Source organism: Hemitrygon akajei, chromosome 11 (genome assembly GCF_048418815.1).
Source record: "Hemitrygon akajei chromosome 11, sHemAka1.3, whole genome shotgun sequence".
NCBI classification, from domain to species: Eukaryota; Metazoa; Chordata; class Chondrichthyes; order Myliobatiformes; family Dasyatidae; genus Hemitrygon; species Hemitrygon akajei.
In genome coordinates this window covers 31,523,428-31,551,121 of record NC_133134.1, presented here as the reverse complement: position 1 = coordinate 31,551,121, position 27,694 = coordinate 31,523,428, and the positions used below count along the sequence as shown (strand labels likewise).

Here is a 27,694-nt window from a genome sequence, read left to right as displayed (position 1 = left end):
AGCACATGCTCCCTTTGTTTGTTGGCCCTTTCTTTCTCTCTCTTGGCTCTTTCTTTCTCTTTCTCGGCTCTTTCTTTCTCCTTCTCAGCTGCTTCCAGCTGCTTTAACTTAATTGCATGTTCCAACCTTAATTTCTCCAACTCTAACTGAGCTGTCCCACTAGCTGGTACCTTTTCAGGGATATTTTCCAATACCTCCACTGCAAATACATTCTTCTCAAAATAATACTGAGTTATGGCCCTTCGCACCTCCCGCTTTTTCATTGACAACCTCACCTCTGCGAGGTTTAACACCTTCGCCATATTTATTAAGTCTGATTTGGTGGCCGCCTCTAGCGCCTCCAGAGTCCAGTTTTCTATAAATACACCCACGTCCAACTTTGCTGGTTTCCCATCTGGCTACCCACGTAACCAGATCCAAGTTTGGACTTACAAGCCCGATTCACTGGCTTCCCAATTTGGTGTCAAATCCCGGACGAGCCCCCAATTATTACGTACCCCGTAACTGGGTCACTTACCAGCAAAGATAGAGAGGTCTGTTGAAGTCTGATGGTACTATTTTTAATGGTATTTATTGATAAAAATACACAAAAATAATATCAATGCAAACATACATATAATATACGTTGTCAATACTAAATCTAAAAGCGCGGGTATAATAATAATCAATAAGAAATAGCTCTATCGTTGTCTAGGGGAAATGTATTGTCCAATGGAAATATAAGAGTCACTTTAGTTCATTCAAACTGCAGCTTTTGGTTGGAGAGAAAGACGGAGGTTTAACTTGCCCATTCCTTTTATGATGTCAATCCTTCGAGAGTCGTTGGGGGTTGATTTCCCCTTTGTGGTTAGCTAAAGCCATGCTTCCATGGTAAAGGCCCACCAATTCCGAGGCAAATGGAAAAGGACGCACGTGGGCTTTTCCACCGGCTTTCGCTATTATGCTGTTACAGGAGTTCTAGCATTTCTTCTGGTGCGTCTGAAGGGGCTGTTCCCCAGACCCTCTTTTATCCTGACTCACAGGGTCTCAGATGTCAATCAGGTTGGGATGATGCAATCCCTCCACCAGCCCCCTTTGGTTCATTGCCTGGGGGCTTCGATGAATCGTACAGTATTCAATACACAATTCCGTCTCCAAAAGACAATGACCTGTTTCATGGCTTTGTATCGCTGGGGCCAGGACATTTTAAACGTCTCTCTCTCATTTCCTGGGTCTCCTGACCTGACTTAATAACGATCTTGCGATTCTCAAAAAGGAGGGGGGGAGCACAGACGTAACACCTCCAACTGGGGTTTCTACGAGGTTTCCAGTAATCAGTTGATGGACATATTGCTGTGATTTTCTAAGAGTGTCTTTGATGGCAGAGGTCTGAGTTTCCATGTTATTATTCAGATTCAGGAGAAGGACTGAGGCTTGGATCATGAGATGCTGCATCCATGTTAATCCCCAAGTGGGTAAATTGGAAATTCCACACTGAAAAGATGTACTACAAGCTCTGCGTAAAGTTCTAAATCGTACTAATTCCATAACCTTCTATGTTCCTTGACATACATGCAAGCATTTTGGCGGGGCACATGTACTTACAGTATCAGTCATCTTCATGAGTCTATTATCATCCAGGACTGGGACAGAACTTGTGTGCAACCTTATTTTCAAAACAGCTAACAGCCATGTTGATCCTCCACAATCATGTATGCTGGGCATCTAAGCCTGTTGACTCAATCCCCCCTGCCCCTCTCCCCTCCCCGCCCCCCCCCAGGTTGTTTGCAGTTCTTTAAATGCATGAGTGTTGAGTTCAGGGATCGTGGTAAGAGGTGCAAAATCACATGGCAATGTCTTTTCATCTTCACTTTGCCCCTTCTGTTCCTGAACTGCCTGGCATGTGATTCCTCAAATGAAAATGGCATAGTAAGGTTATGTTGGTAGGAATCATTAAAGTTATGACTCTGTTTCACCTTAATCAAAGGGTATAGTTTCTAATGAGATGTGATATGAGAGGCAGCACAGTAATGTAGCAGTTAGTGCAACTACTTTACTGCACCAGCATGCTTCAATTGGTCTTCAGTTCCTGCTGCTGTCTGTAAGGAGTTGGCACGTGCACTCCATGACTGTGTACGGTTAGGGTTAGTGAGTTACGGCGACACTTGTGGGCTGCCCCCGACACAGTCCTCGAGCTGTGTTGGTCATTGAGGTGAAACGATAGGTTTCACTGTATGTTTCGATGTGACAAATAAAATTAATCTTTAAGATCTTTAAATACCTTCAGTGTCCAAAGGTTTTCAATTCATCATTAATTCGGGATTTATCCATTGATGTGTCTGTGAGTGTGAGCACTGTTACATCCTTTGGGGATTAGGATGTCAGTCTATCTCTAGTTATTTCTGCCTTTGTGCTATTATGAGCTGTGAGAGAGAGATCAAGTGGCCCATTCAGTGTTACCAATTCTTTCGTGACAATGTGGCTTTCATAATTGACGCTGGCATTCTGAGAGAGGTAGTGATGAAGTAAATATATCTGAGGATGAAGTCAACTTATAATTGTTAAAATCAGGTCCTTATCGACAGTATTGTTGTTAATTGAGTCACAGAGTTTGAGCGCATTGAATAGTGTCTGCTGGTGCTGTTGTGAAGTGGAAAATGCATTCACTGAACTTGATCAGTTGTTTGAGGTCACTGGATTATTTGCATCCTGAGGTTTGATTCCTAACATTGACCTCCAGGTTTGTCTAATTCCACTGCCTTCCCAGTGAGCATCTGGAGGGTGTTTCCTTTTCCTGAAGGTCCAGCTCATCTCTCGATTTCCTCCAGCTGTTTCTCCATCATCCAACATCTGTGAACCATAAAGCCCTGACCCTTCTCAGAGCTGTGCTGGTGTGAGTATCTCTCAGATCAGATTCACTTGAACTACTATTGTTGCCAGCTGTGGCCACAATGAATTACTCTTAGAGTGGATCCAGCCTAGTTTCCAACAGTGCAGTTTTAACGGGTGCTTGCCCACCACTTAAATTTCTCATCTAACAAAGCAGCAATATGGATTTGGTCCTGAAATCATTAAAGTGAACAGTATGCATTAAGTTTACATTGTGCCTAAATTGCCAACTGTGGTACATTAACTGCACATCATGATCCTCCCTCCTTGCTTTTGGTTCAGCATCTATGTTATCCTTTCAAGAAAGGTTTAGAAGTGCTGCCCTCTGCAGGTTGTTTGTCAGCATTTAAATCTATTGGACTTTTTTTTTCTGCTCTTAACACAGAAACTGTGAGTGAGCCATAGATGTCAAACAGCCTTTGTACCATGCTTCAGTGTAGAGATAATCACATTTTCAGTCTATAGCATGAAGGTATTCAAGATGAGAATTAGTCATAAGCTTTAGCCATTTTCTTGAAAGGATTACTGAATTAATAAAATGGAAAAATAGTGAAAGTGACATTTATTTGTGAAGTACATGCCATTTATAATTTAGTGCATTTTCTAAACCAATATGAACATTAATAATTGTTATCATTTTTCCAAAGTCTAGCATTTCAAAACTGAGAATTCAAAACTCCAGTGTGTTTCTTTTTTTTTGTGTGTTTTCTTGTGCCAGTAAGGGCCATTTACCTGATTTACTGGGCAGCAAAACAGCTCCCAAATGTGGTGTAAAATTTGTATTAAGAGGTCATTATTGCTGATTCATAATGTGCCTCACCAAGACTGTTTTCTAACTTAGTGTCAAGTCAAAGGTATAAATTGCTCTATGATACAATTTATTTTCCAGGTGACCTGGCAGCTCTGAAGAAGAAGACCTTTGTGCTGAAGGAAGGTGTTGAATACAGATTGAAAATTAACTTTAAAGTACGAATTTTTATTTTAATGCTAATAGATGTAATAGTATTGAATAACTTCGAAGAATTCAAAGCCTTGTTCTTAACACATATTTGCATTTAGAATGACAAAGCCTTGATTTAATGAAGGATTTTAAAATGGTCAGTTGCAGCTCGATTATAATTATGACTGTCATCTTACTTCATGCTATGAGTGTCTTGTATCTGTATTTAATGCTCTGTTCTGTTCCATGCTGCATGTTGACCATTCAACTATTTGTGCACCTCTCATGCTTGGTGTTAGCTGAACAATAACCAAAGTGGAGTGGAATTGCTCTTCCTCACCCATCAATGATTCGGATTCTGCCTCAGAACATTATACCTTGTGTTATTTCTGCCTGTAAAGCTTTCTGCTTTAATGATCACTTTGCCCTTCAAGATAATTTCAGCAGTCCTTACATTCAATTCATTCACACACCTGATTTTCTCTCTCTGGTTTAACATCAGGGGTTTGATAACAAGGATTTCCCTCTTGGCTGTCAAAACAAGAGGAAGTGGGTTTACGTGAGAGGAAGGGGATTTGAGAGATAATTATTTTACACAATGTAGTTCATGCTTCTGGAGGAGATGCTGGAATCACATACATTCACTATCACATACATTCACTGTGTTTGAGAGGCATTTTAGACAGATGCATAGATGGGATATGGACCTAATGCTTGTACATGGGATTAGTGTAGATGGACAATAAGATTGGCATGGACGTTGTGGGCCAAAGTATACATTTCTGTGCTGTATGACACATTGACTACACTATTTTTGTTAAATACTTGAACAGTTCAGAATTAATAAATAAAGCCATTGGATTTTTTGAATAATTTCATAGTTGTAAAGGTCTTTTGCATTGGAATTATAGAAATGTATGCTACAGAAGGAGAACATGCAGCCATTATGTTTATGTTGGATTTGATTAATGCTACCAATTGCTGTGGTGCACAAAGGCAATACTTTCACATTTGATTTGTTCTGTGGAAAACAGCAAAAATTCTCACAGAAGACTTAAATTCTTCTGTGAAAATAATTCTGTACTCTAGTAGTAGTCGAGCATAGGCAGATCTGCTTTCATTTGCATTACATGAAGCTGTTGCAAATTGAGCTCAAGTACTTTGCCAGAGGAAGATGAGAAAAATGCTTAATTTTAAAAATAATTTATTTTAAGTTCAGTCGTTCACTGACTCCATGGAGCCTGGCTAACCTCATCGAATAGTAGAATTCTATAAGTCAAAGAGTTAGGCAGGGAGAGAAAACGGTGGAGTTCAGTATGGCCGACGCCCTACAGTAAGTGACAAATTGCTAACCTGCTCATAACTGAGTGGAAGATAGGGTTGTACTTAACCCTAGCTGCCTCATGAAATTATATTGTGTTTGTGAAATGTAATCAGTTTAAGTACATTGATAATGTTGAAACTTTAGAATGAAATAGCTTATTGATTTCTTTTTTAGGTTAACAGAGAAATTGTTTCAGGCTTGAAGTACATCCATTACACGTGCAAAGGACGTTTGCAGGGTGAGTTGCACATGGGATTACAATATCCTAGGCACTTTGTCTAAAATATATGAAGGCAGATAATAACATTTGCACTTGAGCAAATGGTCTGATTTGTCTAAGCAAAGCATGCATTCTCTTGAATTATTACATACAGAACGCAGGAGCAGGAGAAGATTATTCAGCCCCTTTAGTTCTGCTACACCATCCATCATAGTTATTATGGTTGATGATACACTTCAGTGTCCTGCTCTTCCATTCTCCCCATATTCCTTAAACTTGTTTTTCTTTTAGAAATGTATGTTTCCTTGGGTATATTTTAATAACTAAATTATTGTAGCATTATTATTCATCACTTGTAGCAAATTCCACAAATTTAACAATCTTTGGGTGAAGAAAACTCTCCTGATCTTGGTTTTTGGTTCTAAGTGACATGCTCCTTGCCTTGATTCTGTGACCGCTTTTTCTCCACTATCCATCCATCGGGAAGATGTGTCTATCTAGTGCATTTAATCTTCTTAGTATTTCTGTGAGATCACTTCTTAATCATCTAAACTCAGTGAATTGATCCCAGTTGACTCAGACATCATTGAGCAATACAGCTCAGATACATGCCCTTCAGCCCAACAAATCCACTGTGGGCTACAGTGCCCACCCAGCTTGTCCCATTTTCCTGAATCCTGCTCAAATCTCTCTTAAGTCCTTCCCTGCATGCAGCTATGCAAATGCTTATTAAATAGGAGTTTGTACATTCCTCCCATGACTGTCTGGGTTTCCTCCAGGAGCTCCGGTTTCCTCCCACAGTCCAAAGACATACCGGTTGGTAAGTTAATTGGGCATCGTAAGTTGTCCTGTGATTAGGCAAGGAATAAATCGGGGGATTGCTGGGCGGCGTGGCTCGAAGGATTAGAAGGGCCCATTCCAACAAATAAGTAAGTGATACATTTGTACCTGCCTCAACCACTTCTGGCAGCTCGTTCCATATACTCACCACCCTCTGAGAGAAAATGTTGTCCCTCAGGTCCCTTTTAAATCTCATCCTAAAACTATAACCCCCTGTTTTTGGACTCCCCTACCATGGGGAGAAGACTTAATAATTTTGAACGTTCTATAGAGTCACCCCTCATTCTCCTACATTCTAAGAAATAAAGATCTAGCCTGGCCAGTCTCTTCCTATAACACCACCCTCTGGTTCTGGCAATCTTGGCAATGTCCTCATAAACCTTTTCTGCACTCTTTCCACTTTAACCAAGTCTTCTCTATAACAGAACAACCAAAATGATACACAGTACACCAAATGAGGCCAATCCCTTTATTTATTGCCTTCACTGATAAAGGCCAGCAAGCTACACAGTGCTCTCACCACCCTGTCTACCTGTGATCCCACTTTCAATGAACTATGCTTTTATACACCATTACACTCCCTCGCACCCTACTATTCACAATGTAAGTCCTAGCTGGTTGGACTTTATACAATACATCACCTTACACTTACCTGCATTGAAATCCATTTTCCATTCCTTGGGTGACATCCTTAACCAATCAGGATCTCCCTGTAATCTACTATAGCCTTCGTCACAATCAACAACACCTAACTGTGTCATCTGCAAACTTACTGGTCAATCTTAATGAATTCACATCAAATCTTAACAGTGGTCCTAACAGTGACCCCCTAGTCACCAGCCTCCACTCTGAGAAACACCCTTCAACCACTATCCTCTAATTCCTGCCTCTGAACCAAATTTGAATCCACCTAACTAGCTCTTTTTGGATTATATGGGTCCTAACCTTCCGTACGGGATCTTGTTGAAGGCCTTGCTAAAGTTGAAGCAGACAACATCCACTGCCCTACCCTCATCTACCTTTTTGACGAACTCTTCAAAGAACCCTAAAAGATTTGTGAAGTACTGCTTTCCACACACGAAATTGACCAGAGCTTCAATTTCTCATCAGCCAAGGTTACCGAAACTTGTCAGGTTTACTTAAACTTCCCCTCACTCTAATGGGAATATGTCACTCCTGAACTTTTGCTATCACACTCTTAAAGGCCTTCCACCTGTATTTGTGCCTTTCGAGCTCATTTTACCCCTACTGGATTCAATTTGCTTAATCTAATATAGCACCCTAACCCGTGGACCTCTGCCTTCCTTTTCTGGAGCAGCACACACATTCTTTTCCACCACTATAGTAAAATGAATAGAATTAGGGTCACTGAAGACAGCGTGTTTCCTGACTTCCTCTTCAATTACCCGCTCGGCCATGCTCCCGAAGGGGAGGTCCAGTATTGCATTCTTCTCTGTAGGAAACTTACCTCACAAATTCCACCCTGCCCAGGCCCTTAACATCTAGGTGGCCCAGTCAAATTTAAAAATATCACCGATACAACCCTATTATTCCTACAACTGTGAGAAATTTCTCTGCACAACTGCTCATCAAGTTTCTGCTGATTGTTGGTGGGTGGGGTGGGGATCTAGAGTGATACACCTCTCTTTGTTTCTAAGTTCTACCCATAAGGCCTCACGGATGATCCCCCAAGAATGTCATCTCTAAGTACTGCTGGTTGTAATCCCTTATCAAAAAGGCCACACCCCCTCCTCACCACGGTCATGCCTGTAGCATCTTTATCTTGGAATATCGAACTGCTAGTCCATGTTTCTGTTATAGCTATAATGTCCTGCTTCAGAGCTAATCCATACCTAAGTTCATCCACCTTGTCTGTTAAACCACATGCACTGATATAACAAAAGTTTCTCTTGAGTTTTCCTTTCCTTGCCTTTACTGTACCTCTGACTAATCTGATTCACTCTTGCAGGTCACCGCTTTATCTAGGACTTGCTCCTGCTCAGAGTCCCAGTCCACTGTCAAGTTACCTTAAATCCTCCTGTGTAGTATTAATAAGTTTTTCCTGCAAGGATATTGGTCTCTCTCCTATTCAAGTGCAACCTGTACCAATTGTACTGGTCAGCTGCACCTCAGAAGAGGTCAATAGTCCACAAACCTGAATCTCCTGCCCCTCTGTATCAGCTCTTCAGCCTTGAATCCATCTGGCCTGTCTTTCGATTTAATCATAGGAGCATAATTAGGCCATTCGGCCCATCGAGTCTGCTCCACCATTCCATCATAGCTGATTTATTGTCTCTCTCAATCCCATTCTCTTGCCTTCTCCCCCGTAACCTTTGATGCCTGACTAATCAAGAACCTATTAACCTATGCTTTAAATATATTCATTGATTTGGCCTCCACAGCCATCTGTGGCAATTAATTCCATAGGTTCACTACCCTCTGTCTAAAGAAATTCCTCAGCATCTATATTCTAAGTTGACATTCTGAAGCTGTGCTCTCTGGTCCTAGACTCCCCCACTATAGGAACCATCCTCTCCACATCCACTCTGCTAAGGCCTTTCAATATTTGACAAGTTTCAATGAGATCCCTCCTTATACTTCTAAACTCCAGTCAGTACAAGCCCAGAACCATCAGATGCTCCTCATACTTTAATCCTTTCATTTCCAGAACCATTCTCGTGAACCTCCTCTGGACCCTCTCCAATGCCAGCACATCCTTTCTTAGATAAGAGGCCCAAACCAGCTCACAATGCTCCAAGTGCAGTCTGACCAATGCCTTATAAACCCTCAGCATTACATCTTTGCTTTTATATCCTAGTCCTCTAAAAATGAGTTCTAACATTGCATAGGACTTCCTTACCACTGACTCAACCTTCAAGTTAACCTTTAGGGAATCTTGCATGAGGACTCCCAAGTCCCTTTGCACCTTTGATTTCTGATATTTTTTTCCCCATTTGAAAGGTAGTCTATGCCTTCATTACATATGTAGTGCATGACCATACACTCCCCTACACTATATTCCATTAGTCACTTCATTACCCATTCTCCTGATCTGTCTAAGTCTTTCTGCAGACTCCCTGCAGCCTCAACACCATCTGCCCTTCCACCTATCTTCATATTCTTTGAAAATTTGGCCACAAAGACATCAATTCTGTCATCCATGTCATTACCTTATAATGTGAAAAGCAGCGATCCCAACACTGGCCCCTGCAGCATCCCACTAATCAGCAGCAGCCAACCAGAAAAGTGTCCCTTTACTCTAACCTTTGCTTCCTGCCAATCAGCTGATGCTCTATCCACGCTAGTATCTTTCCTGTAATACCATGGGAGTTCTTAGCTTGATAAACAGCCTCATGTGCAGCACCTTTGCAAAGGCCTTCTGAAAATCCAAGCAAACAACATTCACTGATTCTCCTTTATCTATCCAACTTTTATTTCCTCAAAGAATTACAAAAGATTTGTCAGGCAAGATTTCCCCATGAGAAAATCATGCTGACTGTGGCTTATTTTATTATGTACCTCCAAGTACCCCAAAACCTCAACCTTAATAATGGACTTCAACATCCTCCCAACCATGGAAGTCAGCCTCACTGGCTTATAATGTCAGCTTTTTTCTGCCTCCCTCCCTTCTTAAATAGTGGGGTAACATTTGCAATTTTACAGTCCTCCAGAACCATTCTAAAATTCTAGCAATTTGTGAAAGATCACAGTTTTCACAATTTTTTCAGCTACCTCTTTCAGATCCCTAGGGTGTAGTCCATCTGCTCCAGGTGACGTATCTACCTTCAAACCTTTCAGCTTCCCAAGCACCTTCTCCTTAGTAATAACAACGACAGTCCTTCTGCCCCCAACACTCTCGAATTTCTGGCATACTGCTAGTGTCTTCCACAGTGAAGACTAACGTACAATATTTATTAAGTTCGCCCACAATTTCTTTATCCCTCATCACTACATCTTCTCTGTCATTTTCCAGCAGTCCAATATCCACTCTCACCTCTCTTTTACTCTTCATGTGCCTGTAAAAACTTTTTGTATCCTCTTTTATATTATTGGCTAACTTACCTTCATATTTAATCTTTTAGTTGCCTTCTATTGGTTTTTAAAAGCTTCCCAATCCGCTAACTTCCAACTAATTTTTGCTATATTATATGCCCTTTCTTTTGCTTTTATGCTGTCTTTGACTCCTCTTGTCAGCCACGGCAATGTCAACCAAGCTTTAAAATACGTACTTCTCCTTTGGGATGTGTCTATCCTGCACCTTCTGAATTGCTCTGAGGAACTCCAGCCATTGCTATTCTCCTGTCACCCCCGCCTAGTGTATCCTTCCAATCAATTCCGCCCCGCCCGAGGTTCCTTTACCTTAAGCTCCCTAATCAAATCTGGTTCATTACACTCACCCAATCCAAAATTGCCATTTCCTATTGGGCCGAACAATAAGCTGCACAAAAAGCCACCTGAAAAGGCATTCTACAAAATCACTCTCTTGGGATCTATCCTGGTTCTACCTGTATATTGAAATCACCTATGGCTATCATAGTACTGCCCTTTTCAAATGCCTGTTCTCTCTCCTGTTGTAATTTGTAGCCCACATCCTGGCTACTGTTCAGAGGCCTGTGTATAATGCCCATCAGGTTTTTTTAAATCCCTGCAGTTTCTTAACTCTGCCCACAAGGATTCTACACCTTCCGATCCTATGTCACCTCTTTCTAGGGACTTAATTTCATTTTTTACCAACAAAGCCCTCCCACCCTCTCTGCCTACCTGCCTGCCCTTTCAATACAATGTGTATCCTTGGATGTTAAAGCTCCCAGCTATGATCTTCTTTTAGCCACAACTCAGTGATGCCCACAACATCACACACACCAACTTCTAACTCTGCTCGCAAACATGTGGCACCGGGAGTAGTCCAATGATCACAACCTTTGAGGACCTGCTTGTTAACTTCTTTCCTAACTCCCTACATTCATTCTGGAGGACCTCATCCCTTGATCTGCCTGTGTCGTTTGTACCACCATGTACAATGACCTCTGGCAGTTTGCTCTTCCTCTCAGAAATTTTCTGCAGATGTCCTTGACCCTGACACCCTCATGCAATGCACCATCCTGGTGTCTGTCATCTTCCTCCCAACTCGCTATTGAGTCTCCTGTCACTATAACCCTGTCTCACTGCACCCTTTCTTTTAATTGCCTGTGTCACAGTATCAATCATTCCCTCAATGACAGAACATCTTTACTCAGATAGTCTCCAACATAGCATAGAGAATTCCAGATGAGGTTTCACCAATGCCCTGTACAGCTGCAGCATGACATCTTATTACTGTACTCAAGTCCATTTACAAAGAGAGCTAAAATATGATTTGCCTTCCTTAATTGTTTGCTGCATCTAAATGCGTCTTTTTGAATGACTACAAGAGCAGCCAGGGCTTATTGTCACTTCCAGTTTTCTAATTAATTATCTGTAGATAACAATCAGTTAGATAGATAGATAGATACTTTATTCATCCCCATGGGGAAATTCAACTTTTTTTCCAATGTCCCATACACTTGTTGTAGCAAAACTAATTACATACAATACTGTTCTGTTTTTAAATCAAAGTGTATTATTTCAAATTCATTCATGTTAAACTGCATTTGCCCATTCACCCAACTTGTCCAAAATCGCATTGGAGCCTCTTTTCAACCGCTGCTTCAGTCACATTTTCTCACAATGTCATCTGCAAATCCGTAGATGCTACATTTAGCTCCCTTATTGTGATTTGTGACACTACAGGTCCAGATGATGCATTTTTCTCTCCTCACTGGGGTTACAATAACACTAAAGAGCTGTGTGCTTTTCACTCTTTATTGGTTATTGTGCTCAGGTGAATGCAAAAGCAGATTGTATACACGAAATGGTCAAAATTGACAACTTTTCTGTTTCTGATGGTGTTTTATTGCAAGGGTGATTAATGTTAAGACAAGCAATTATTCTTTGCATGATGATATTTTTCATATGAAATGGTCTTACTAGAGTAAAACAGCTGACATGCTTTTGACTAGTAATCTTATTTGCACACATTCATATTTCAGCTTTTTCAATAAATGAAATGACTTGAAATTATTTGAAAATTATGCTTGTAGAGTCATTAGCTCCAAAGGTAATCACAAGACCTATTATGCTATCCTATGCCATCGTTAGTCAAATATGTTCAGTCAGGTGTTTAAATCTGGATGTTGCTGAGAAATTGCTTGAATCACTTGACAATGTTATAACTTTTTCTTTAATTATCTCTTCTATTTATGGCAAACAGCAAGCAAAGACACCTATATGGTCGGCAGCTATGGCCCCAGAGAAGAAGAGTATGAGTTTATAAGTCCAGTTGAGGAAGCACCAAGAGGAATTATGGTGAGGGGCATGTATACCATGAAGTCCTATTTCACAGATGACGACAAAAGTGACCACCTGCACTGGGAATGGAAGCTGAATATAAAGAAGGATTGGAATGACTAGGACCTGGCTCGCTCTTAAATAAGATAGAAACCGGTAGTCAGAGGGATTACTGTCCTGGTACCAAAGTTACTTTACGGCTTTTTACTACCATTACTAATTGCGTATGTCATTAATTGTACAAAAGTAACTTTGTCTGCAGAACCCTTTGCTTTTAGTACAAGTGCTTTAGGTAGTAATGTGTGTTCTGGTGTTTTATTGGTGATATGAAGATTGATATTAAAACTGACTATTCAAAATGACTAAATGTGAACATGGATATGAGAAAGACTAGTTATTTCTGAATGGCTAATAAAATACACTGTAATGGCATTCATTATGTGAAATGGAAGCCAATGAACAGTGACTATGTTGCTAAGCTCTGCTTTCGGGCACATGTTCTATAATATATTCTGCTTCTTCATTAACATAAATCTGAAATAAAAACACAAACTGCTGGAAGTGCACAGCTACTTAATTGGCATCCAAAAAAGAAAGATGTGTTAAAATTTCAGATATATACTTCATTGGAGCTGTATTTCCCCGAATACAGTTTATTTTTGGATTTTACTTCAATGTGAAAAGCCAGCCAACATTAAATTACAAATTATTGATAATATTTAAATTTCACAACGATGAAAGAAATATTTGCACCTTGCAATCAAAATTTAATATGGATAGTCACTTTGAAACCATGCATTGAACACCTTTGCCATTAAGCACATTAACTACTATATTTACATTTCAAAAGTACTTCACAAGCTGTAAAGCACTTTGGGATCTTGAAGTTTTGTTCTTTTTGTCAGCTTTTCTTTCTGACATTTTTGAAACATATTGCCATTGATTCACTGCTTTATCTAAAAATGGCATTGGTTCTGAATACAATATCTTTGCTGATGACAGATAGAGATTTTAAAATTTTAAGAATTAATTTGACAAAAGCGTACCTTTGTTTTTACTCTTTCAGAGCAGTGTCTTTTATTGTAGATACAAATTCACTTGAATTAGAATTTAATTGCATTATTGTAATTCTTCCTGTTTTTGAATTTGCCTTCCACAAAGCATAATTCATTCAGGTAGCTTTTAGTGATTATTGTGGTGGAGGCAGCATGTTAAATGGTTTGAAAATGTGTGTTAAGGTGCACAGGAATGTGACATAATGGTACTAGTACACTTCACTTTCCAGCTTTCACTGCTTCGCTGCTCTTTCTGAGAGTTAACTATAGAAATTACAAATGTGCATTTTTTTAGCCTTTTCCATTTCAAAGCAGTTTGTGACATTTTAGCAAGATTCTTAAAATGTAATAGGACAGGGGTCCAAAACTTGGGCTCTGTCTAATGCAGTTCTATATTCCATTGTGTGACCAAAGCCTATTTATTTCAGTATGTTACAACCATTCTATCGACTTGTGAGGCTCTTATTTTTCTGTGACCTGTATTTGATGCTTCAAATAAAGATTGGGCACGAACAAGACTCTTTAAAAACCATACTCTTATTTTTTATTTGATAACAGTGAACGGAAGAGTTATATCTACCACAAGCAAAGCTTTCATCAAAGCTAATCCTCAAGAATTTCTTGCTAATTATACTCTTGGTTGACCTAATTATAATATTAAGTAAAAAATGATTAACTTGCACCTTTGCCACCTAATCAAAAATAGAAGGATTACATCAACTATGTACACAGATTGTAAATTGACTATATTCCTGTTGTATGTGTAGAAAATGACATTTTTGCTTGGAAATGTATCTACAGTAAGCTGCACTAAACAGAATCCTCAAAATTACCTTCTGGGTATCCAAAAGGACAATACTGACAATGGTCATATGTACACTTCCATAAAGTTTACATATGTTTTGAAATGTGCAATACGGTTTCCAGTCAGACAACAGACTTGTAGTTTTCATGGCTGTAATTGCAGTTAGTACTGGTAATTTTTCCCCAGATGTTTTTAATTAGTTTGCATTTCTTTGAGGTGTGTGCTGTCAGCATGTCTTCACCCATGAAGCTACAGTTTCTTTGAAGCTGCTACACACTTCATTGATGCATTCAATAACAGCAAAGTTTCCCCAGTGCTTCTACAAATATGACATACAGGCTCAAAGCCCACCTTTGATAATGCACTCTGACGAACTAGATCTGGGCTGTTACTTGTATGAGGCGAGGAGTGTGTGAGTGCCCAAGAAATAAAACGAGAGTAATGGTGTATTATTTCACAAAGATCTGCCAATCATATCCATGCCAGCTCATAGGGGACAAAGACATTAGGTTTCATTCCCCACTCATTTGTTAAAAACTATTTCCTCTCTCATGCCTATCAATACCCTCTTGATATTTTTTTCCACTAAGGGGTGATTTACTGTGACTAATTAATCTACCATCATGTCTCTGTCAGTCCTGATGAGTTAGCTGATATTTTTGCAGCTTGTGATCACATTCCTGAAGTAAAGTGAGGCTGCACTCAATGCCAGCGCCACCTATTTTTGACTGGGTGAAATTGGCACCTTATCTCACTTCTGTTTCTTGTTTTGGAATTGCAAGACTGATTTGTCAGAATTACTTCACCTTTTTCTGTTTCTGTCACATCCAATGTTGCTTTGTTGACTCCATCCAGGTTTTGGTATGTTTACACATTATTCTAAAATGGTACAAAAGCAGTTATGAGACGCTCGGTAAACCAGCTGGCAGAAAACCTATTGAACCATTTACTTCTGATGTGCTGCTTCACCTGACTCCTGCATGCTTCAATGTTTCAAGCAGTACCATTAAAAAAAACAGTACGGTCTTTTTAAAAGTTCCACTCTATGTTTGTAGTATACTACCTCATTCCCTGCAGGAATTGGTCCAATGAAGAACTAATGGGCTGACATTTGTACATAGAGTAGTGCAACTCATTTCCAATTAGAAAAAAATATGGTATAAACCACTAGGCAGAATTCTGGGGTTTGTATCGCTGCATATTTTGTACAACTAATATTGTTATTTTTTTTATCAGGCATTTATTTTCCCCTTGTAATATCTGCACTTCATGAAAAAGTGCTGAGTTTGTACCTTTGGACTCTGAATTTCCGCTTCCATTATGCCTCACAGAATTCAATTTCTGCTATGTGTGAATGCTATTCAATCAAAAATGCAAGCTTTCCAATGAATACAAATAGTCGAAACAATTTTGGTTGAGTCACCTTTTACACTTTCCTTTTTGTAATTTAATAATATTCATAGAAAAATAACTAAACACTAACATTATGATTATATTTTTGTGGGAATTTGCTCCTCCAAGTTAGGAATTGGCTATTTTATCATGCAATATGTTTTTATATCTTACTCCCATATTTGTTGTCAAAGGTCAGCTGCTTCACTTAAAATCAGCAAGCTATTAAATTTGATGTCTTACAATATATTTGATCCTTATTTAACTATCAGTAGGTCAGAGTGATATTGACAATTATTTTCACCAGCTGAGCTCTATATTGGGTGATTTTATATTATGTCCTAATGTGATTTGAATAAATTCTAAATTTGTTTCAAAAATTAGATACAAAGTAAAATGAACACTTTAGAATAATAGTGTAGCTGGACAGAAGTTACACAATGTAACTCAATTGCAATGTTTAAGGGAAGTTTGGATAGGTACGTGGATGGTAAGGGTGCAGAGGGCTATGGTCCTGGTGCAGGTCCATGGGGTAGACAGTTTAAATAGTTTGGCATGGGCCAAATGGGCCAAAGGGCCTGTTTCTGCACTGGTCATCTCTGTGACTCTATGTAATTTACATTAAACATAATTGTTAAAAATAATGTTTTGTTAATGTTTAAAAATAAAGTTAAATATTTGTAGGTGATGGCTAGCTAATATAATGCATAATCTACTTACTTAAATTTGTTAGTACATTCTCAATGACTAGTTACAACTTTTATCATTATTTTATCAAAGTCATCCCAGAGTTGATTCAATATTTGGCAATATCAATGAGAAGGTCATTGCATGGAAGTCCAGTCATTCAATGTGAGAAGGTCATCAAACAGAGTAACTGACTTGTACCTACCAACAGTCACCACGTGTACCATTGCACCTGTTTAAGAGTTACAATTTCTCATCATTTGTGTGTTGTAAGCTGAAGTTGCCTGAAAAAATCCATCAGATCAAGTCATTTGCACATATGGACAAGGCTGGCAAATTCTCACATCTATATTTAAGATTTAAATATACAGTAAATACAATTTTGTCACACATCAGGGTAAATCAAACACTGTATGAGGAAAAACTACTGCTATTGAAAAACAAATTTTTAAATAAAACCTATTGATTTATTATAAGAACATGTAGCATTACTTATGAGTCCTCTACTAACCCACATTTAGCTTCTGGTGTGTTTAACATAAATAGAAGTATTTTGGCATGTATACAATCTTATAAGATCACTTTACATGCAGGAGGTTCTGCAGATGCTGGAAATCCAGAGTAATGCACAGATTTTCAAAGACACTCAGCAGTTCTGGTTTCCACACTCTAGGAAGGATATGGCTGAACTGGGGAGAGAGCAGAGGTGATTGCCCAGGAATTGCCTGGATTTCAGGACATTAGGAATGGGCAGCGACTGGATAGATAGGCTGGGTTTGATTTTTCTGGAGAGAAGGAGGCTGAGGTGTGACTTGATGGAGGTATAATAACATTATAAGAAGCATTGATAGGGAAGATGGGCAGATAACCATAATCATTTTTCATGGTAGGATTATCAAAACAAGTGTTTGAAAGGATGGAGTTTTAAAGGGCATTTGAATGAATTTTTAAAAATTTACACAGTATGGTTAATTTTCTAGAATGTGTCACCAGAGGAGATGGAGGAATCAGATAAATCACTACCTTTAAGAGATATTTAGACAGGCACTTAAACAGGCAAAACATTGAAAGCCTGACCTGGTGCAGGGAATTGAGATTAATGTAGATAAACAACTACGTAGGTTGGCATGGATGTGGTAGGCCAAGGGCCTGTTTCTAAGTTGCACCGCTCAATGACTGTACCTCTCTTCTGCACACCAGGGAAAATTTACCATCAATTAACTGCACATTTTTGTGTTGTTGGAAGAAACTCGAGTACCTTGTAGAAATCCCACGTGGGAGACAGTCCAACTCCACACAAACAGAAGTCAGGATTGATCCCAGGTCACCGAGTCGTGAGGCAGTAGCTCTACACTGCCACCTGCTGACTATCATCTCTGCTTCTCTGATCCCTCTCCTTACCACTAATCTCTTCAGCTCTGTCTTCCTCTCTATCCTTCAAACCCCTGGCACACAGAAAGTTGACAACAAGAGCTGCACACTGAAAGTTGACAACAGTGGGGCTGTTGTCGACACTGGCTCTGATGATGCAAGATTATACAATGCTCAGACTCCAGAAACCTGTACAAATATGTAAGCAGGCTCATATTTTACATACCTATTTCATTCCCAGGACAATAGGTTTGTCCATTGGCCTGGTTCATATTGTGAACAAGTTTTATGAACCATTGCTCTTCTAAAGCATATGGTTACTTGGAGGAACAGAGTCCTTCACTTGAGAACTGCCCCAGAGAAAAGACAACAGATAGCTTACATTTTGTGGAGCAGCAACAAATACTCATCCGGCCAACACTTCGGAAATTGTTTCAACCACTCAGAAATTGAACCTAATTAGTTTAGAATGAAGATTTAATTTTATTTAATGCATTGATCATCAATGCAGTGAAACAATTAATGGAATAATTTCAGAAGCATTAACAATCAAGATAATAATCAGACTGTGATTACCTTTGCAGAAAATGACATGTTTACCAATGTGCTTATATTAAGTGCTTTACCTGCTACAACACCAATTCATATTCTAATTCTATAGGCCAAGAATAAGCTTTAAACTGCTTTATTAATACCACAACCAGTAATAATACTCCACGAAGTGCTGTCTGTCAGGCGTCATGGTGGCCTTGTCTTTATCAGTGTTGCCTGCAATCAGTATACAGTTCTGATCACCATGGCCAAGTGGTGCCTCTTAATGCTGTTCTTCGCCTTCATCACTGCGACGAAGGCTGAAGACACTGAAGTGAAAGATGAGGCTTTGCCACCAAAAGAAGATTCTGAGGAAGTCATTTCAGACGAGATTACTGAAGACGAAGATGTTTTAGTGCTTAACAAGCACAATTTCGAGAGAGCTTTAAAGGAGAACAAGTACCTTCTGGTGGAATTTTGTAAGTAAGCATGACTTATTTGCAAGCTTTGACTGAAAGTTAAATCAAATTTCCTTGACAAATCAATTGTGTATTGGTATCAGTTAAAAATATTGCCATAAACTGTCAAAACATTGCTGAACACTATATCCAATAATAAAATTAGTCAATTAATGAGTAGAATATGGTCATTTTCTGATATAATTACATATTGCAAAGTTTAATGATTGCAGTTCCCATAGATGGATAATTTCCTTTATCCATGCACAGTTCTATTTCTCATCCTTTGCTGTTAGATAAGAATCAGTATCTGAATCAGATTTATTTTCACTGACATATGTTGTGGAATTTAATATTTTTCAGCAGCTCTCTACTGTAAGACATAAATTATTATAAGTCACAAATATAAATAAAGAATGCAACAGAGGAATAATGAGGTATAGTTCATGGGTTCATGGACTGTTCATAAATCTGATGGCAGAATGGAAAAAGCTGTTCTTAAACCACTGAGGTGATTTGTAAATACAGATCATTGTCTCTAATTACTTAGAAATAATTAATATTTCATCCTTTCTTTGTATTGAAGACTGCACTATAATACAATGTGTTGTGTTAACCAATCATAAGTAAGTGATGTGTGAGAATAGTGTTACTTTCTAAATTTTTGTTCTTCTTACAAATTAAACACTTTCATACTAATTTGAATCGAGCTAAAACTTTGCCCATGTATTGACTTCCAAACAATATTATTCATGCTCAAAGTAAACTCTAAAACTGGAATAATAACTTGTATAAATTCCACAGTCGGCAAACATTGTGCTGAATGAACCTTAGAATTTTGCTTTTATTCAGTATAAAAGCAAAATTTTGAATCAAACGATTCAGTGTTACTGTCTTCACAGAAATCAGAATCAGGTTTATTATCACCTGCATGTGTCGTGAAATTTGTTAACTTAGCAGCAGCAGGGGCAATGTACTCAGGGCTAGAAATGACAACTAGGATGGCACCATCACATCTTTATATGGTATTGCAGATCCATTATGCTGACTACTCTATCTAAACCCTTAAGTGGTAGGACATAGTTTAAATACAATAAACATCTGTCTCCTTTTGTGTCTCTTAATTTAAATGCCATCTGGTTACGATGCAAATACTGGGAATTTAGCAAAGAACTACCAACTTTCAACTGCTCGGTATGCCTGTTCGTTGGGAGTTGGGGATGATCCATTCAATTAAATAAATTATGCCTAATTTGGGTGCCAGGGTAAAATTATTCGGAGCAACCAAAGATACAAATCCAATATTATTCTGTTTTAGTTTTATGAAAATGATTCAGTTATTTGGGATAGTTTTTGTATGCTTTACGTACAGATTTCTTCAAAGTTGAAATATTGCACTTGTTCAGACCTTAAGATGGCAATTGATGATTTAGCATGTCTAATGTATTCTGTGGTAGAGCATTTGGCAGACAGGCATATCAAAGAAACTTGAAGTCTTTTTTATGTAGCACCCGAATAATACTGTTTTCCAAATGTATAGAGTTTAAAATAATTCTTTAATATTATTTCTACTTATCCTTCCCAAAGATGCCCCTTGGTGTGGACACTGCCAGAGGTTAGCACCAGAATATGCCAAAGCTGCAGGACAGCTGAAGACTGAGTCTTCAGAGTTCAAACTGGCCAAGGTTGATGTCATAAAGGAGACCGAGCTGGCATCAGAATTTGATGTACGCAGCTATCCCACACTGAAGTTTTTTCAGGAAAGCAACAGAAAAACTCCAGTTGACTACACAGGTAATGTGATTTCGACAGATATTTACTGACTTCAGACCAGACAAAAAAATACAACAGATTTAATTTTATGGAAAATATCGGATTAAGGAACTGCAAGGCAGTTGGATCATATGAATGCAAAATTTAGATTCTGCATAAACCATTGGATTAAAACCTGAAATGCCTTATAACCAAAGTCTAAATCCCTCTCATTATGTTATTGCATTGAACAGTGAGAGGTAGATAATATGCATTATGTCACTTTTAAACACACAGTGGCCACTTTATTAGGTATCTTCTGTATCTAACAAAGTGATCACTGAGTGTATGTTTGTATTTTACTGCTGCTGTGGCCCATCCACTTCAAGTTTTCATGTGTTGTGCATTCAGAGATGCTCTTCTGCACACCACTGTTCTAATGCATGGTTATTTGAGTTGCTGTCACCTTCCTGTCAGCTTGAACCAGTCTAGCCATTCTCCTCAGATCTCTCTCATTAACAAGGCTCTTTCACCCACAGAACTACTGCTCACTGGATTTCCTTTTGTTTTTCGCTCCATTCTTGGCAAACTATAGAGGCTGTTGTGTGTGAAAATTCCAGGATATCAGCAGTTTCTAAGAGACTCAAACCACCTGTCTGGCACCAAACATTATTCCACAGTCAGATTCACTTAGACCACATTTTTTCCCATTCTGATGTTTAGTCTGAACAACAGAACCTCTTGACCTTGTCTGCATGCTTTTATGCATTGAGTTTGATTAGATTTTTGCATTAATAAGTAGGTGTCTAGGTGTACCTAATAAAGTGGCCACTAAGTGTGCCATAGAGCCATACTGCACTCCAAATGATTTCAGCAAGATCTTTCCACAAATTTTGTTTTACATCGTGGCTAACATGTTTCAGTCCTCATGTACTGAATATTTATTGTAAGAGACAACATCTTTCAGATCTCCTTGATTCTGTTAGCTTTAATTAAGACCATTTAATTATAGTGTTTAACATTTCCCTTTCAAATCTCTTGGTGCATTCAAGCACCAAAATGGCTGATTTTTATTTTGTGCACATCTGTACTCTGAAGGCTGTCTTGTGGCGTCCTCCAGCGCTGTCATAATAATCTATCTGATCAGGTACCTGTAATGCATCTTGATCTGGAAAATCATGGGCAAGAATTTCTATTGTGAGTTTGCATTAAATGAGATAGCTTTGAAATGCAAAGTCATTACTAATGGGAGCAACACTTCTATGGCATAACTAGGGCTCAAAACTGCTGAGAATTGTCCAAGTGGTTGCCGCAAACGTTGTGGTTGCACACTGTCACTGGGTGAACAGGAATCTGGTGTAGCATGTTGTATCAGGTTAGATCTGTCCAGGATCCACAAGCTCATTCATTTCATGCAGATCTCATGGCTATGAGCAGCAATGATTAGAATAAAGTGGGTTACATTGTATAATCATATTGGTCTGCTCTCATGCTTTTAATTATTCAAAAGTTTTTGAAAATCGTTTTCATCCACTCCATAATGTACTGGTTAGGCACAGGAGTACGTTCAGCCAGAGACTCATTCCACCGAGATGCAACACTGAGCGTCATAGGAAGTCATTCCTGCCGGTGGCCATCAAACTTTACAACTCCTCCCTCGGAGTGTCAGACACCCTGAGCCAATAGGCTGGTCCTGGACTTATTTCCACTTGGAATAATTTACTTATTATTATTTAATTATTTATGGTTTTATATTGCTATATTTCTACACTATTCTTGGTTGGTGCGACTGTAATGAAACCCAGTTTCCCTCGGGATCAATAAAGTATGTCTGTCTGAATGCTCCTGAATATTAGCAAGAAGAAGCATTGAAAAATGATAGCGCAGTTTAACAGTAAGTGATCGTCTTAGTCGATTTTCTTGTGATCACAAGAACCTGTTGGACTTTGGTTAAGTGGAATGCTGCAAGTTTAGTTCACTTTTTTTTTGTTAGGAGCAATGGTGGGGTAGCTGTGTGGCCCCGTTTGAAACATGGAAAAGGCTTCATGGCGCAGTGTCACTTGTTTGCAGCCATCTGGGAGAGAAGTGTCAGAGTTGGAGCCCGGAGGCAGTGTGACGCGGTGTTGTGTATTTAATCTTTCAATAATAGTTGAGTGATCTTGTATATATGTTGATTGATTAAATATTCTTTTCATATAAATAATTAGTTATGGGCTATACATGAAAATATGTCAATTGCGTTTGTCATCACACTATCACATGGTACGTGCACCAGTGTTCCCTCTAAGGTGTATCTTTTGCTACTAGCGCACAAAGGAATTTAAACTGCACACAAAAGGTTGCCACCCTCTACCTTGTTGGCATGTTAAGTATATTTCACGATCATGCACAATCATACTTCCTTTTCCAGTTTCTGATGCTGAAGGTGTTGACAACATGGTTTCGCGATGATTTATCTGCAGTTCTTAGAAATGGCTTATTTATACAGTTTTTATTGAAGAAATTAATCAGTGCACACATGTTGTTGTCGCTGGGCAAAAAATTGCACAGCACAATATTTTTGCGAACTCTCATTACAAATTAGAGCATAAATTGACATGAGCGCCTCGTTTAAAGCAAAAGTCGAAGTTACACCCGTATTTTGGACTCCCCACAAATTCCTTTGAATTAGTTTAATGTTTTAAGTTACAAAACATAACACACACAACAGCCATGCTGGCATTGGTGCTGCTCTCCAGTGTTTGCTCAGTGGATTGCGTTTGTCTGCAGACTGCAGTGAGCTTGCTCTTGCCAACAACATTCATAGACTCAGAGACTTGGGCTATATTATATTTTTTTTGGTTTGACTGTATACTTACTGCTATCTTGTGTGTGCTATATGTGCCTTGTGCTGTGTATGACTGTTGGTACTGTGTTTTGTGCTTTGGCCTCAGAGGAGCACGATTTCGTTCGGCTGTATTCATGGGTATTCATGTATGGTTGAATGACAGTTAACCTTGAACTTGAGTTTAACTATGAAGGACAGCAGCTTTGGGGGACTTCTTTGACATTTAGCAAATGTTGCTGTATCTCTCATGGAACAAGAAGATTGTAGCTGGGAGGTTAATGTCTGAGGATGCGTATTGTATTGAAAGGACAGGCTGGAAGGCAGAATGGCTGGCATTGCTCTGTCAATAAAAAATGAAATCAAGTCATTAGAAAGAGGTGGCATTGCATTGGAAGGTGTTGAGTCATTGTGGACAGAGCCAAGGAAATGCAAGAGTCAAAAAGACCCTGATGGGAGTCATATACAGACCCCCAAATAGTAATAAGGATGTAATCTACAAATTACAATGGAAAATAGAAAATGCATGTCAAAAGGGCAATGTTACAATAGTCATGGGGTATTTCGATTTGCAGATAAATAGGGAAAATCAGGTTGGTCAGATAGGTGATGGGGTAGGTAGTTTTGAGGAAATACAGAGGCCACAGAAGGACTTGAACAGATTAGAACAGGTAAAGATATGCCAGATGGAATATAGTTTTTGGAAATGTACGGTCCTGCACTTTGGATGAAAAAATTAAAGGGTAGACTAATTTCTAAATACAAAAAACGGAGGTGCAAAGGGACTAGGGAGTCCATATGCAGGATTCCCTCAAGGTTAATTTGCAGGTTGAGTCTGTGGTGAGGAAGGCAAATGCAATGTTATCATTCATTTCAAGAGGATTGGAATATAGATAGATAGATAGATAGATAGATAGATAGATAGATACTTTATTCATCCCCATGGGGAAATTCAACTTTTTTCCAATGTCCCATACACTTGTTGTAGCAAAACTAATTACATACAATACTTAACTCAGTAAAAAATATGATATGCATCTAAATCACTATCTCAAAAAGCATTAATAATAGCATTAATAAAAGCAAAGATGCAATGTTGGGACTTTATAAAGCACTGGGGAGGCCTCGCTTGGAGTATCGTGAGCAGTTTTGGGCCCCATCTTAGAAAGGATGTGCTGACACTGGGGAGGATTCAAAGGAAGTTCACAAAAATGATTCCAGAATTGAATGGCTTGGCACATGAAGAGCGTTTGATGGCTCTGGGCCTGTATTCACTGGAATTCAGAAGAATGAGGGGTGACCTCATTTAAACCTATTGAATGGTGAAAGGCCTTGATAGAGTGAATGTGGAGAGGCTGCTTCCTATGGTGGGAGAGTCTAAGAGCAGAATAGTGGGGCATCCTTTTAAAATGGAGATGTGCAGGAATTTATTTAGCCAGAGAGTGGTGAATCTATGGAATTCGTTGCCACAGGCATGTGTGGAAACCAAGTCTTTATGTATATTTAAGGCAGAGGTTGATAAAGTCAGGACATGAAGGGATACATGGGAGTCGGCAGGAGATAGGGACTGCAGGAAAAATGGGTCAGCCAGGATGAAATCGTGGAGTGGACTCGATGGGCTAAATGGCCTAATTTTGCTCCTGTGTCTTAAGGTCTTAATCTGTTTTACCCGAATAGTTTTTATTCCACAAGGCCCAAATTCCACATATGGATTCACTGGTTCTGTTATACCAAAGGTTGAAGTTATGGATAAGGATGAGATAAGTGCAAGATACAGTAATTGTATATAGAACACAGAATTAATTACCTACCTTTTGAAATCCCATTTAGCAGCACTTGGCCTGTAGCCTACTATGCCTTGATGCAACTGCTTATCTTGCTGTCTATTAAATTTTGCCTCCAGACCTGCTCAGACAGATTCCACCTCCCTTGACCCCATTAAAATGTTCTTCCGCTGAATCCTTCTAAAACTCTTACACATTGCTCTATATCTATCCTTCTGCAATGAGGATAAGTTTTCAATTATATATCCTTTCCCTCAGCTTCCTATAGTACAAGGAAACAAGCACAGCCTATCCAGTCCCTCCTTATCAGGCAATGTGCTGGTGAATCTTCTCTGTGTCGTCTTTGTGCAACCACACCCTTCCTCTAGGACAGTAACTAAAACTGTACACCTGACAATAGCTGAGGCCTAACCAGTGCTTTGTGATGTTGTATTAGAACTTCCCTGTTCTTATATTCTGTGCCCAGGCTAATGAAAGCAAGTATCCTGTGTCTCATACAAAATGCTGGAGGTATTCAGCAGGTCAGGCAGCATCTTTGTATGAGGAGAATTAACAGTCAATGTTTCAGGCTGAGACCCTTCATCAGGACTGGAAAGGAAGGGAGAAGAAGTTAGAATACGAAGGTGGGGGGGCATGAGTGGAAGTGTACAAGCTAGCAAATGATAGGTAAAACTAGGTGAAGGGGAAGGGATCCCATGGACTTTAAACTTTTGTAGCAATCTTCCATGTGATTGAAGATATGCATAAGTTAGCAGAGAGGGTGCATGGGAAATGACACTTAGCAAATTAAGTCTATAACGACCAAGTCATCCTTCATGCATGTGACCTGTATATTGAGGAAGGTCAGCAATAACAGAATGAGCAGGCATTACGCTGGTATTACTTCTACAAGATTTCAGTGTGCATACTTGTAGAAACTGTGTGGTGACTGAATCAGAATTAGAATCAGGTTTAACATCACCGGCTTATGTCACTGAATTTGTTTTATATATATATTTACAAGTTAAGTTAAAATAAGTAGTGCAAAAAAAACAGAAATAAAAAAAGTAATGAGATAGTGTCCATCTAGAAATTGGATGGCAGAGGGGAAGAAGCTGTTCCTGAATCGCTGAGTGTGTGCCTTCAGGCTTCTGTACCTCCTACCTGATGGTAACAAGGTGAAGAGGATTTGTCTTGGGTCTTGGGGGTCCTTGATGATGGACTCTGTCTTCCTGAGGCACCACTCTTTGAAGATGTCATGAATACTACAGATTCCAGTACCCATGATAGAGATGACTATTTTTACAACATTCTACAACTCACTTCAATCTTGTACAACTGATTTTCCCCATCCCATACCAGATGGTGATGCAGCCAGTCAGAATGCTCTCCGTGGTACATCTGTAGAAGTGTTCAAGTGTTTTAACTGACAAACCAAATCTCTGAAACTCCAAATGAAATATAGCTGCTCATTTGCCAATTTATAGCTTCATCAATATAGTGCATCCAATTTAGGTCCTCAGAGATATTGACACCCAGGAACTTGAAATTGCTCACTCTCTCCACATCTGAGCCCTCTATGAGGACTGGTTTTTGTTCTCTCGTCTTACCCTTTCTGAAGTCCACAATCAGCTCTTTGGTCTTACTGACACTGAGTTCAAGGTTGTTGCTGACACCATTCGACTAACTGGTATATCTCCCTCCTGTGTGCCCTTCATCACCGTCTGAAATTCTGCTAGCAGTGGTTGTATCATCTGCAAATTTATAGATGGTATTTGAGCTGTGGCTAGCCACACAGTCATGGGATTAGAGAGAGTAGAGCAATGGGTTAAGCGCACACTTCCGTGGTGAGCCAGTGTTGATTGTCAGCAAGGTGAAGATGTTATTTCTAATTCGCACAGATTGCGGTCTTCTGGTTAGGAAGTCAAGGATTCAGTTGCAGAGGGAGGTACAGAGGCATACTGTAGATTGTGTAGCTTTCTGATCAGGACTGTAGGAATGATGGCGTTAGATGATGAACTGTTGTCAATAAACAGAACCCTGACATAGGTACTTGCATTGTCCAGGTGATCCAAGACCACATTCAGAGCCATTGAGATTGTGTCTGCTGAAGACCTATAACCTATTGTGGCGACAGGCAAATTGCAGTGGGTCTAGGTTCTTCCTGAGACTGATGTTGATTCTGGCCATGACCAACATCTCAAACCATTTCATCATCGTACTTGTGAGTGCCACTGGACGATAGTCATTAAGGCAGCTTACACAACTCTTCTTAGACACTGGTATCATTGTTCCCCATTTGGGAATTTCCGACCGTAGCAATGAGAGATTGAAGATGTCTTTAAATATTCCCGCCAGTTGGTTGGCGCAAGTATTCAGAGCCTTACCAGGTACTCCATCGGGCCCAGCCACCTTGTAAGGGTTCACCCTCTTGAAAGATAGCCTGACACCGGCCTCTGAGATGGATGTCACAGGGTCACAGGGTCACCGGATGCTGC

At 39.3% G+C, this 27,694-nt stretch overlaps 2 protein-coding genes across 3 annotated transcripts in view; both read left to right on the top strand.

The window, feature by feature from the left end:
- The window catches only part of arhgdig (Rho GDP dissociation inhibitor (GDI) gamma), a 105,576-nt gene extending 91,434 nt beyond the window's left edge, over positions 1-14,142 (top strand). For both annotated transcript variants that reach the window (XM_073060566.1, XM_073060565.1), the window contains exons 4-6: positions 3,758-3,834; positions 5,307-5,370; positions 12,482-14,142. In XM_073060566.1, coding sequence (XP_072916667.1) covers positions 3,758-3,834; positions 5,307-5,370; positions 12,482-12,681 — 341 coding nt within the window. In that variant the 3' untranslated portion in view covers positions 12,682-14,142. The remainder of the gene's footprint in view (positions 1-3,757; positions 3,835-5,306; positions 5,371-12,481) is intronic.
- A 4,452-nt stretch (positions 14,143-18,594) lies between these two features.
- pdia2 (protein disulfide isomerase family A, member 2) overlaps positions 18,595-27,694 on the top strand; it is a 38,817-nt gene continuing 29,717 nt past the window's right edge. The window contains exons 1-2 of the mRNA XM_073060564.1: positions 18,595-18,878; positions 20,445-20,651. Of these exons, the coding sequence (XP_072916665.1) occupies positions 18,665-18,878; positions 20,445-20,651 (421 nt within the window). The 5' untranslated portion in view covers positions 18,595-18,664. The remainder of the gene's footprint in view (positions 18,879-20,444; positions 20,652-27,694) is intronic.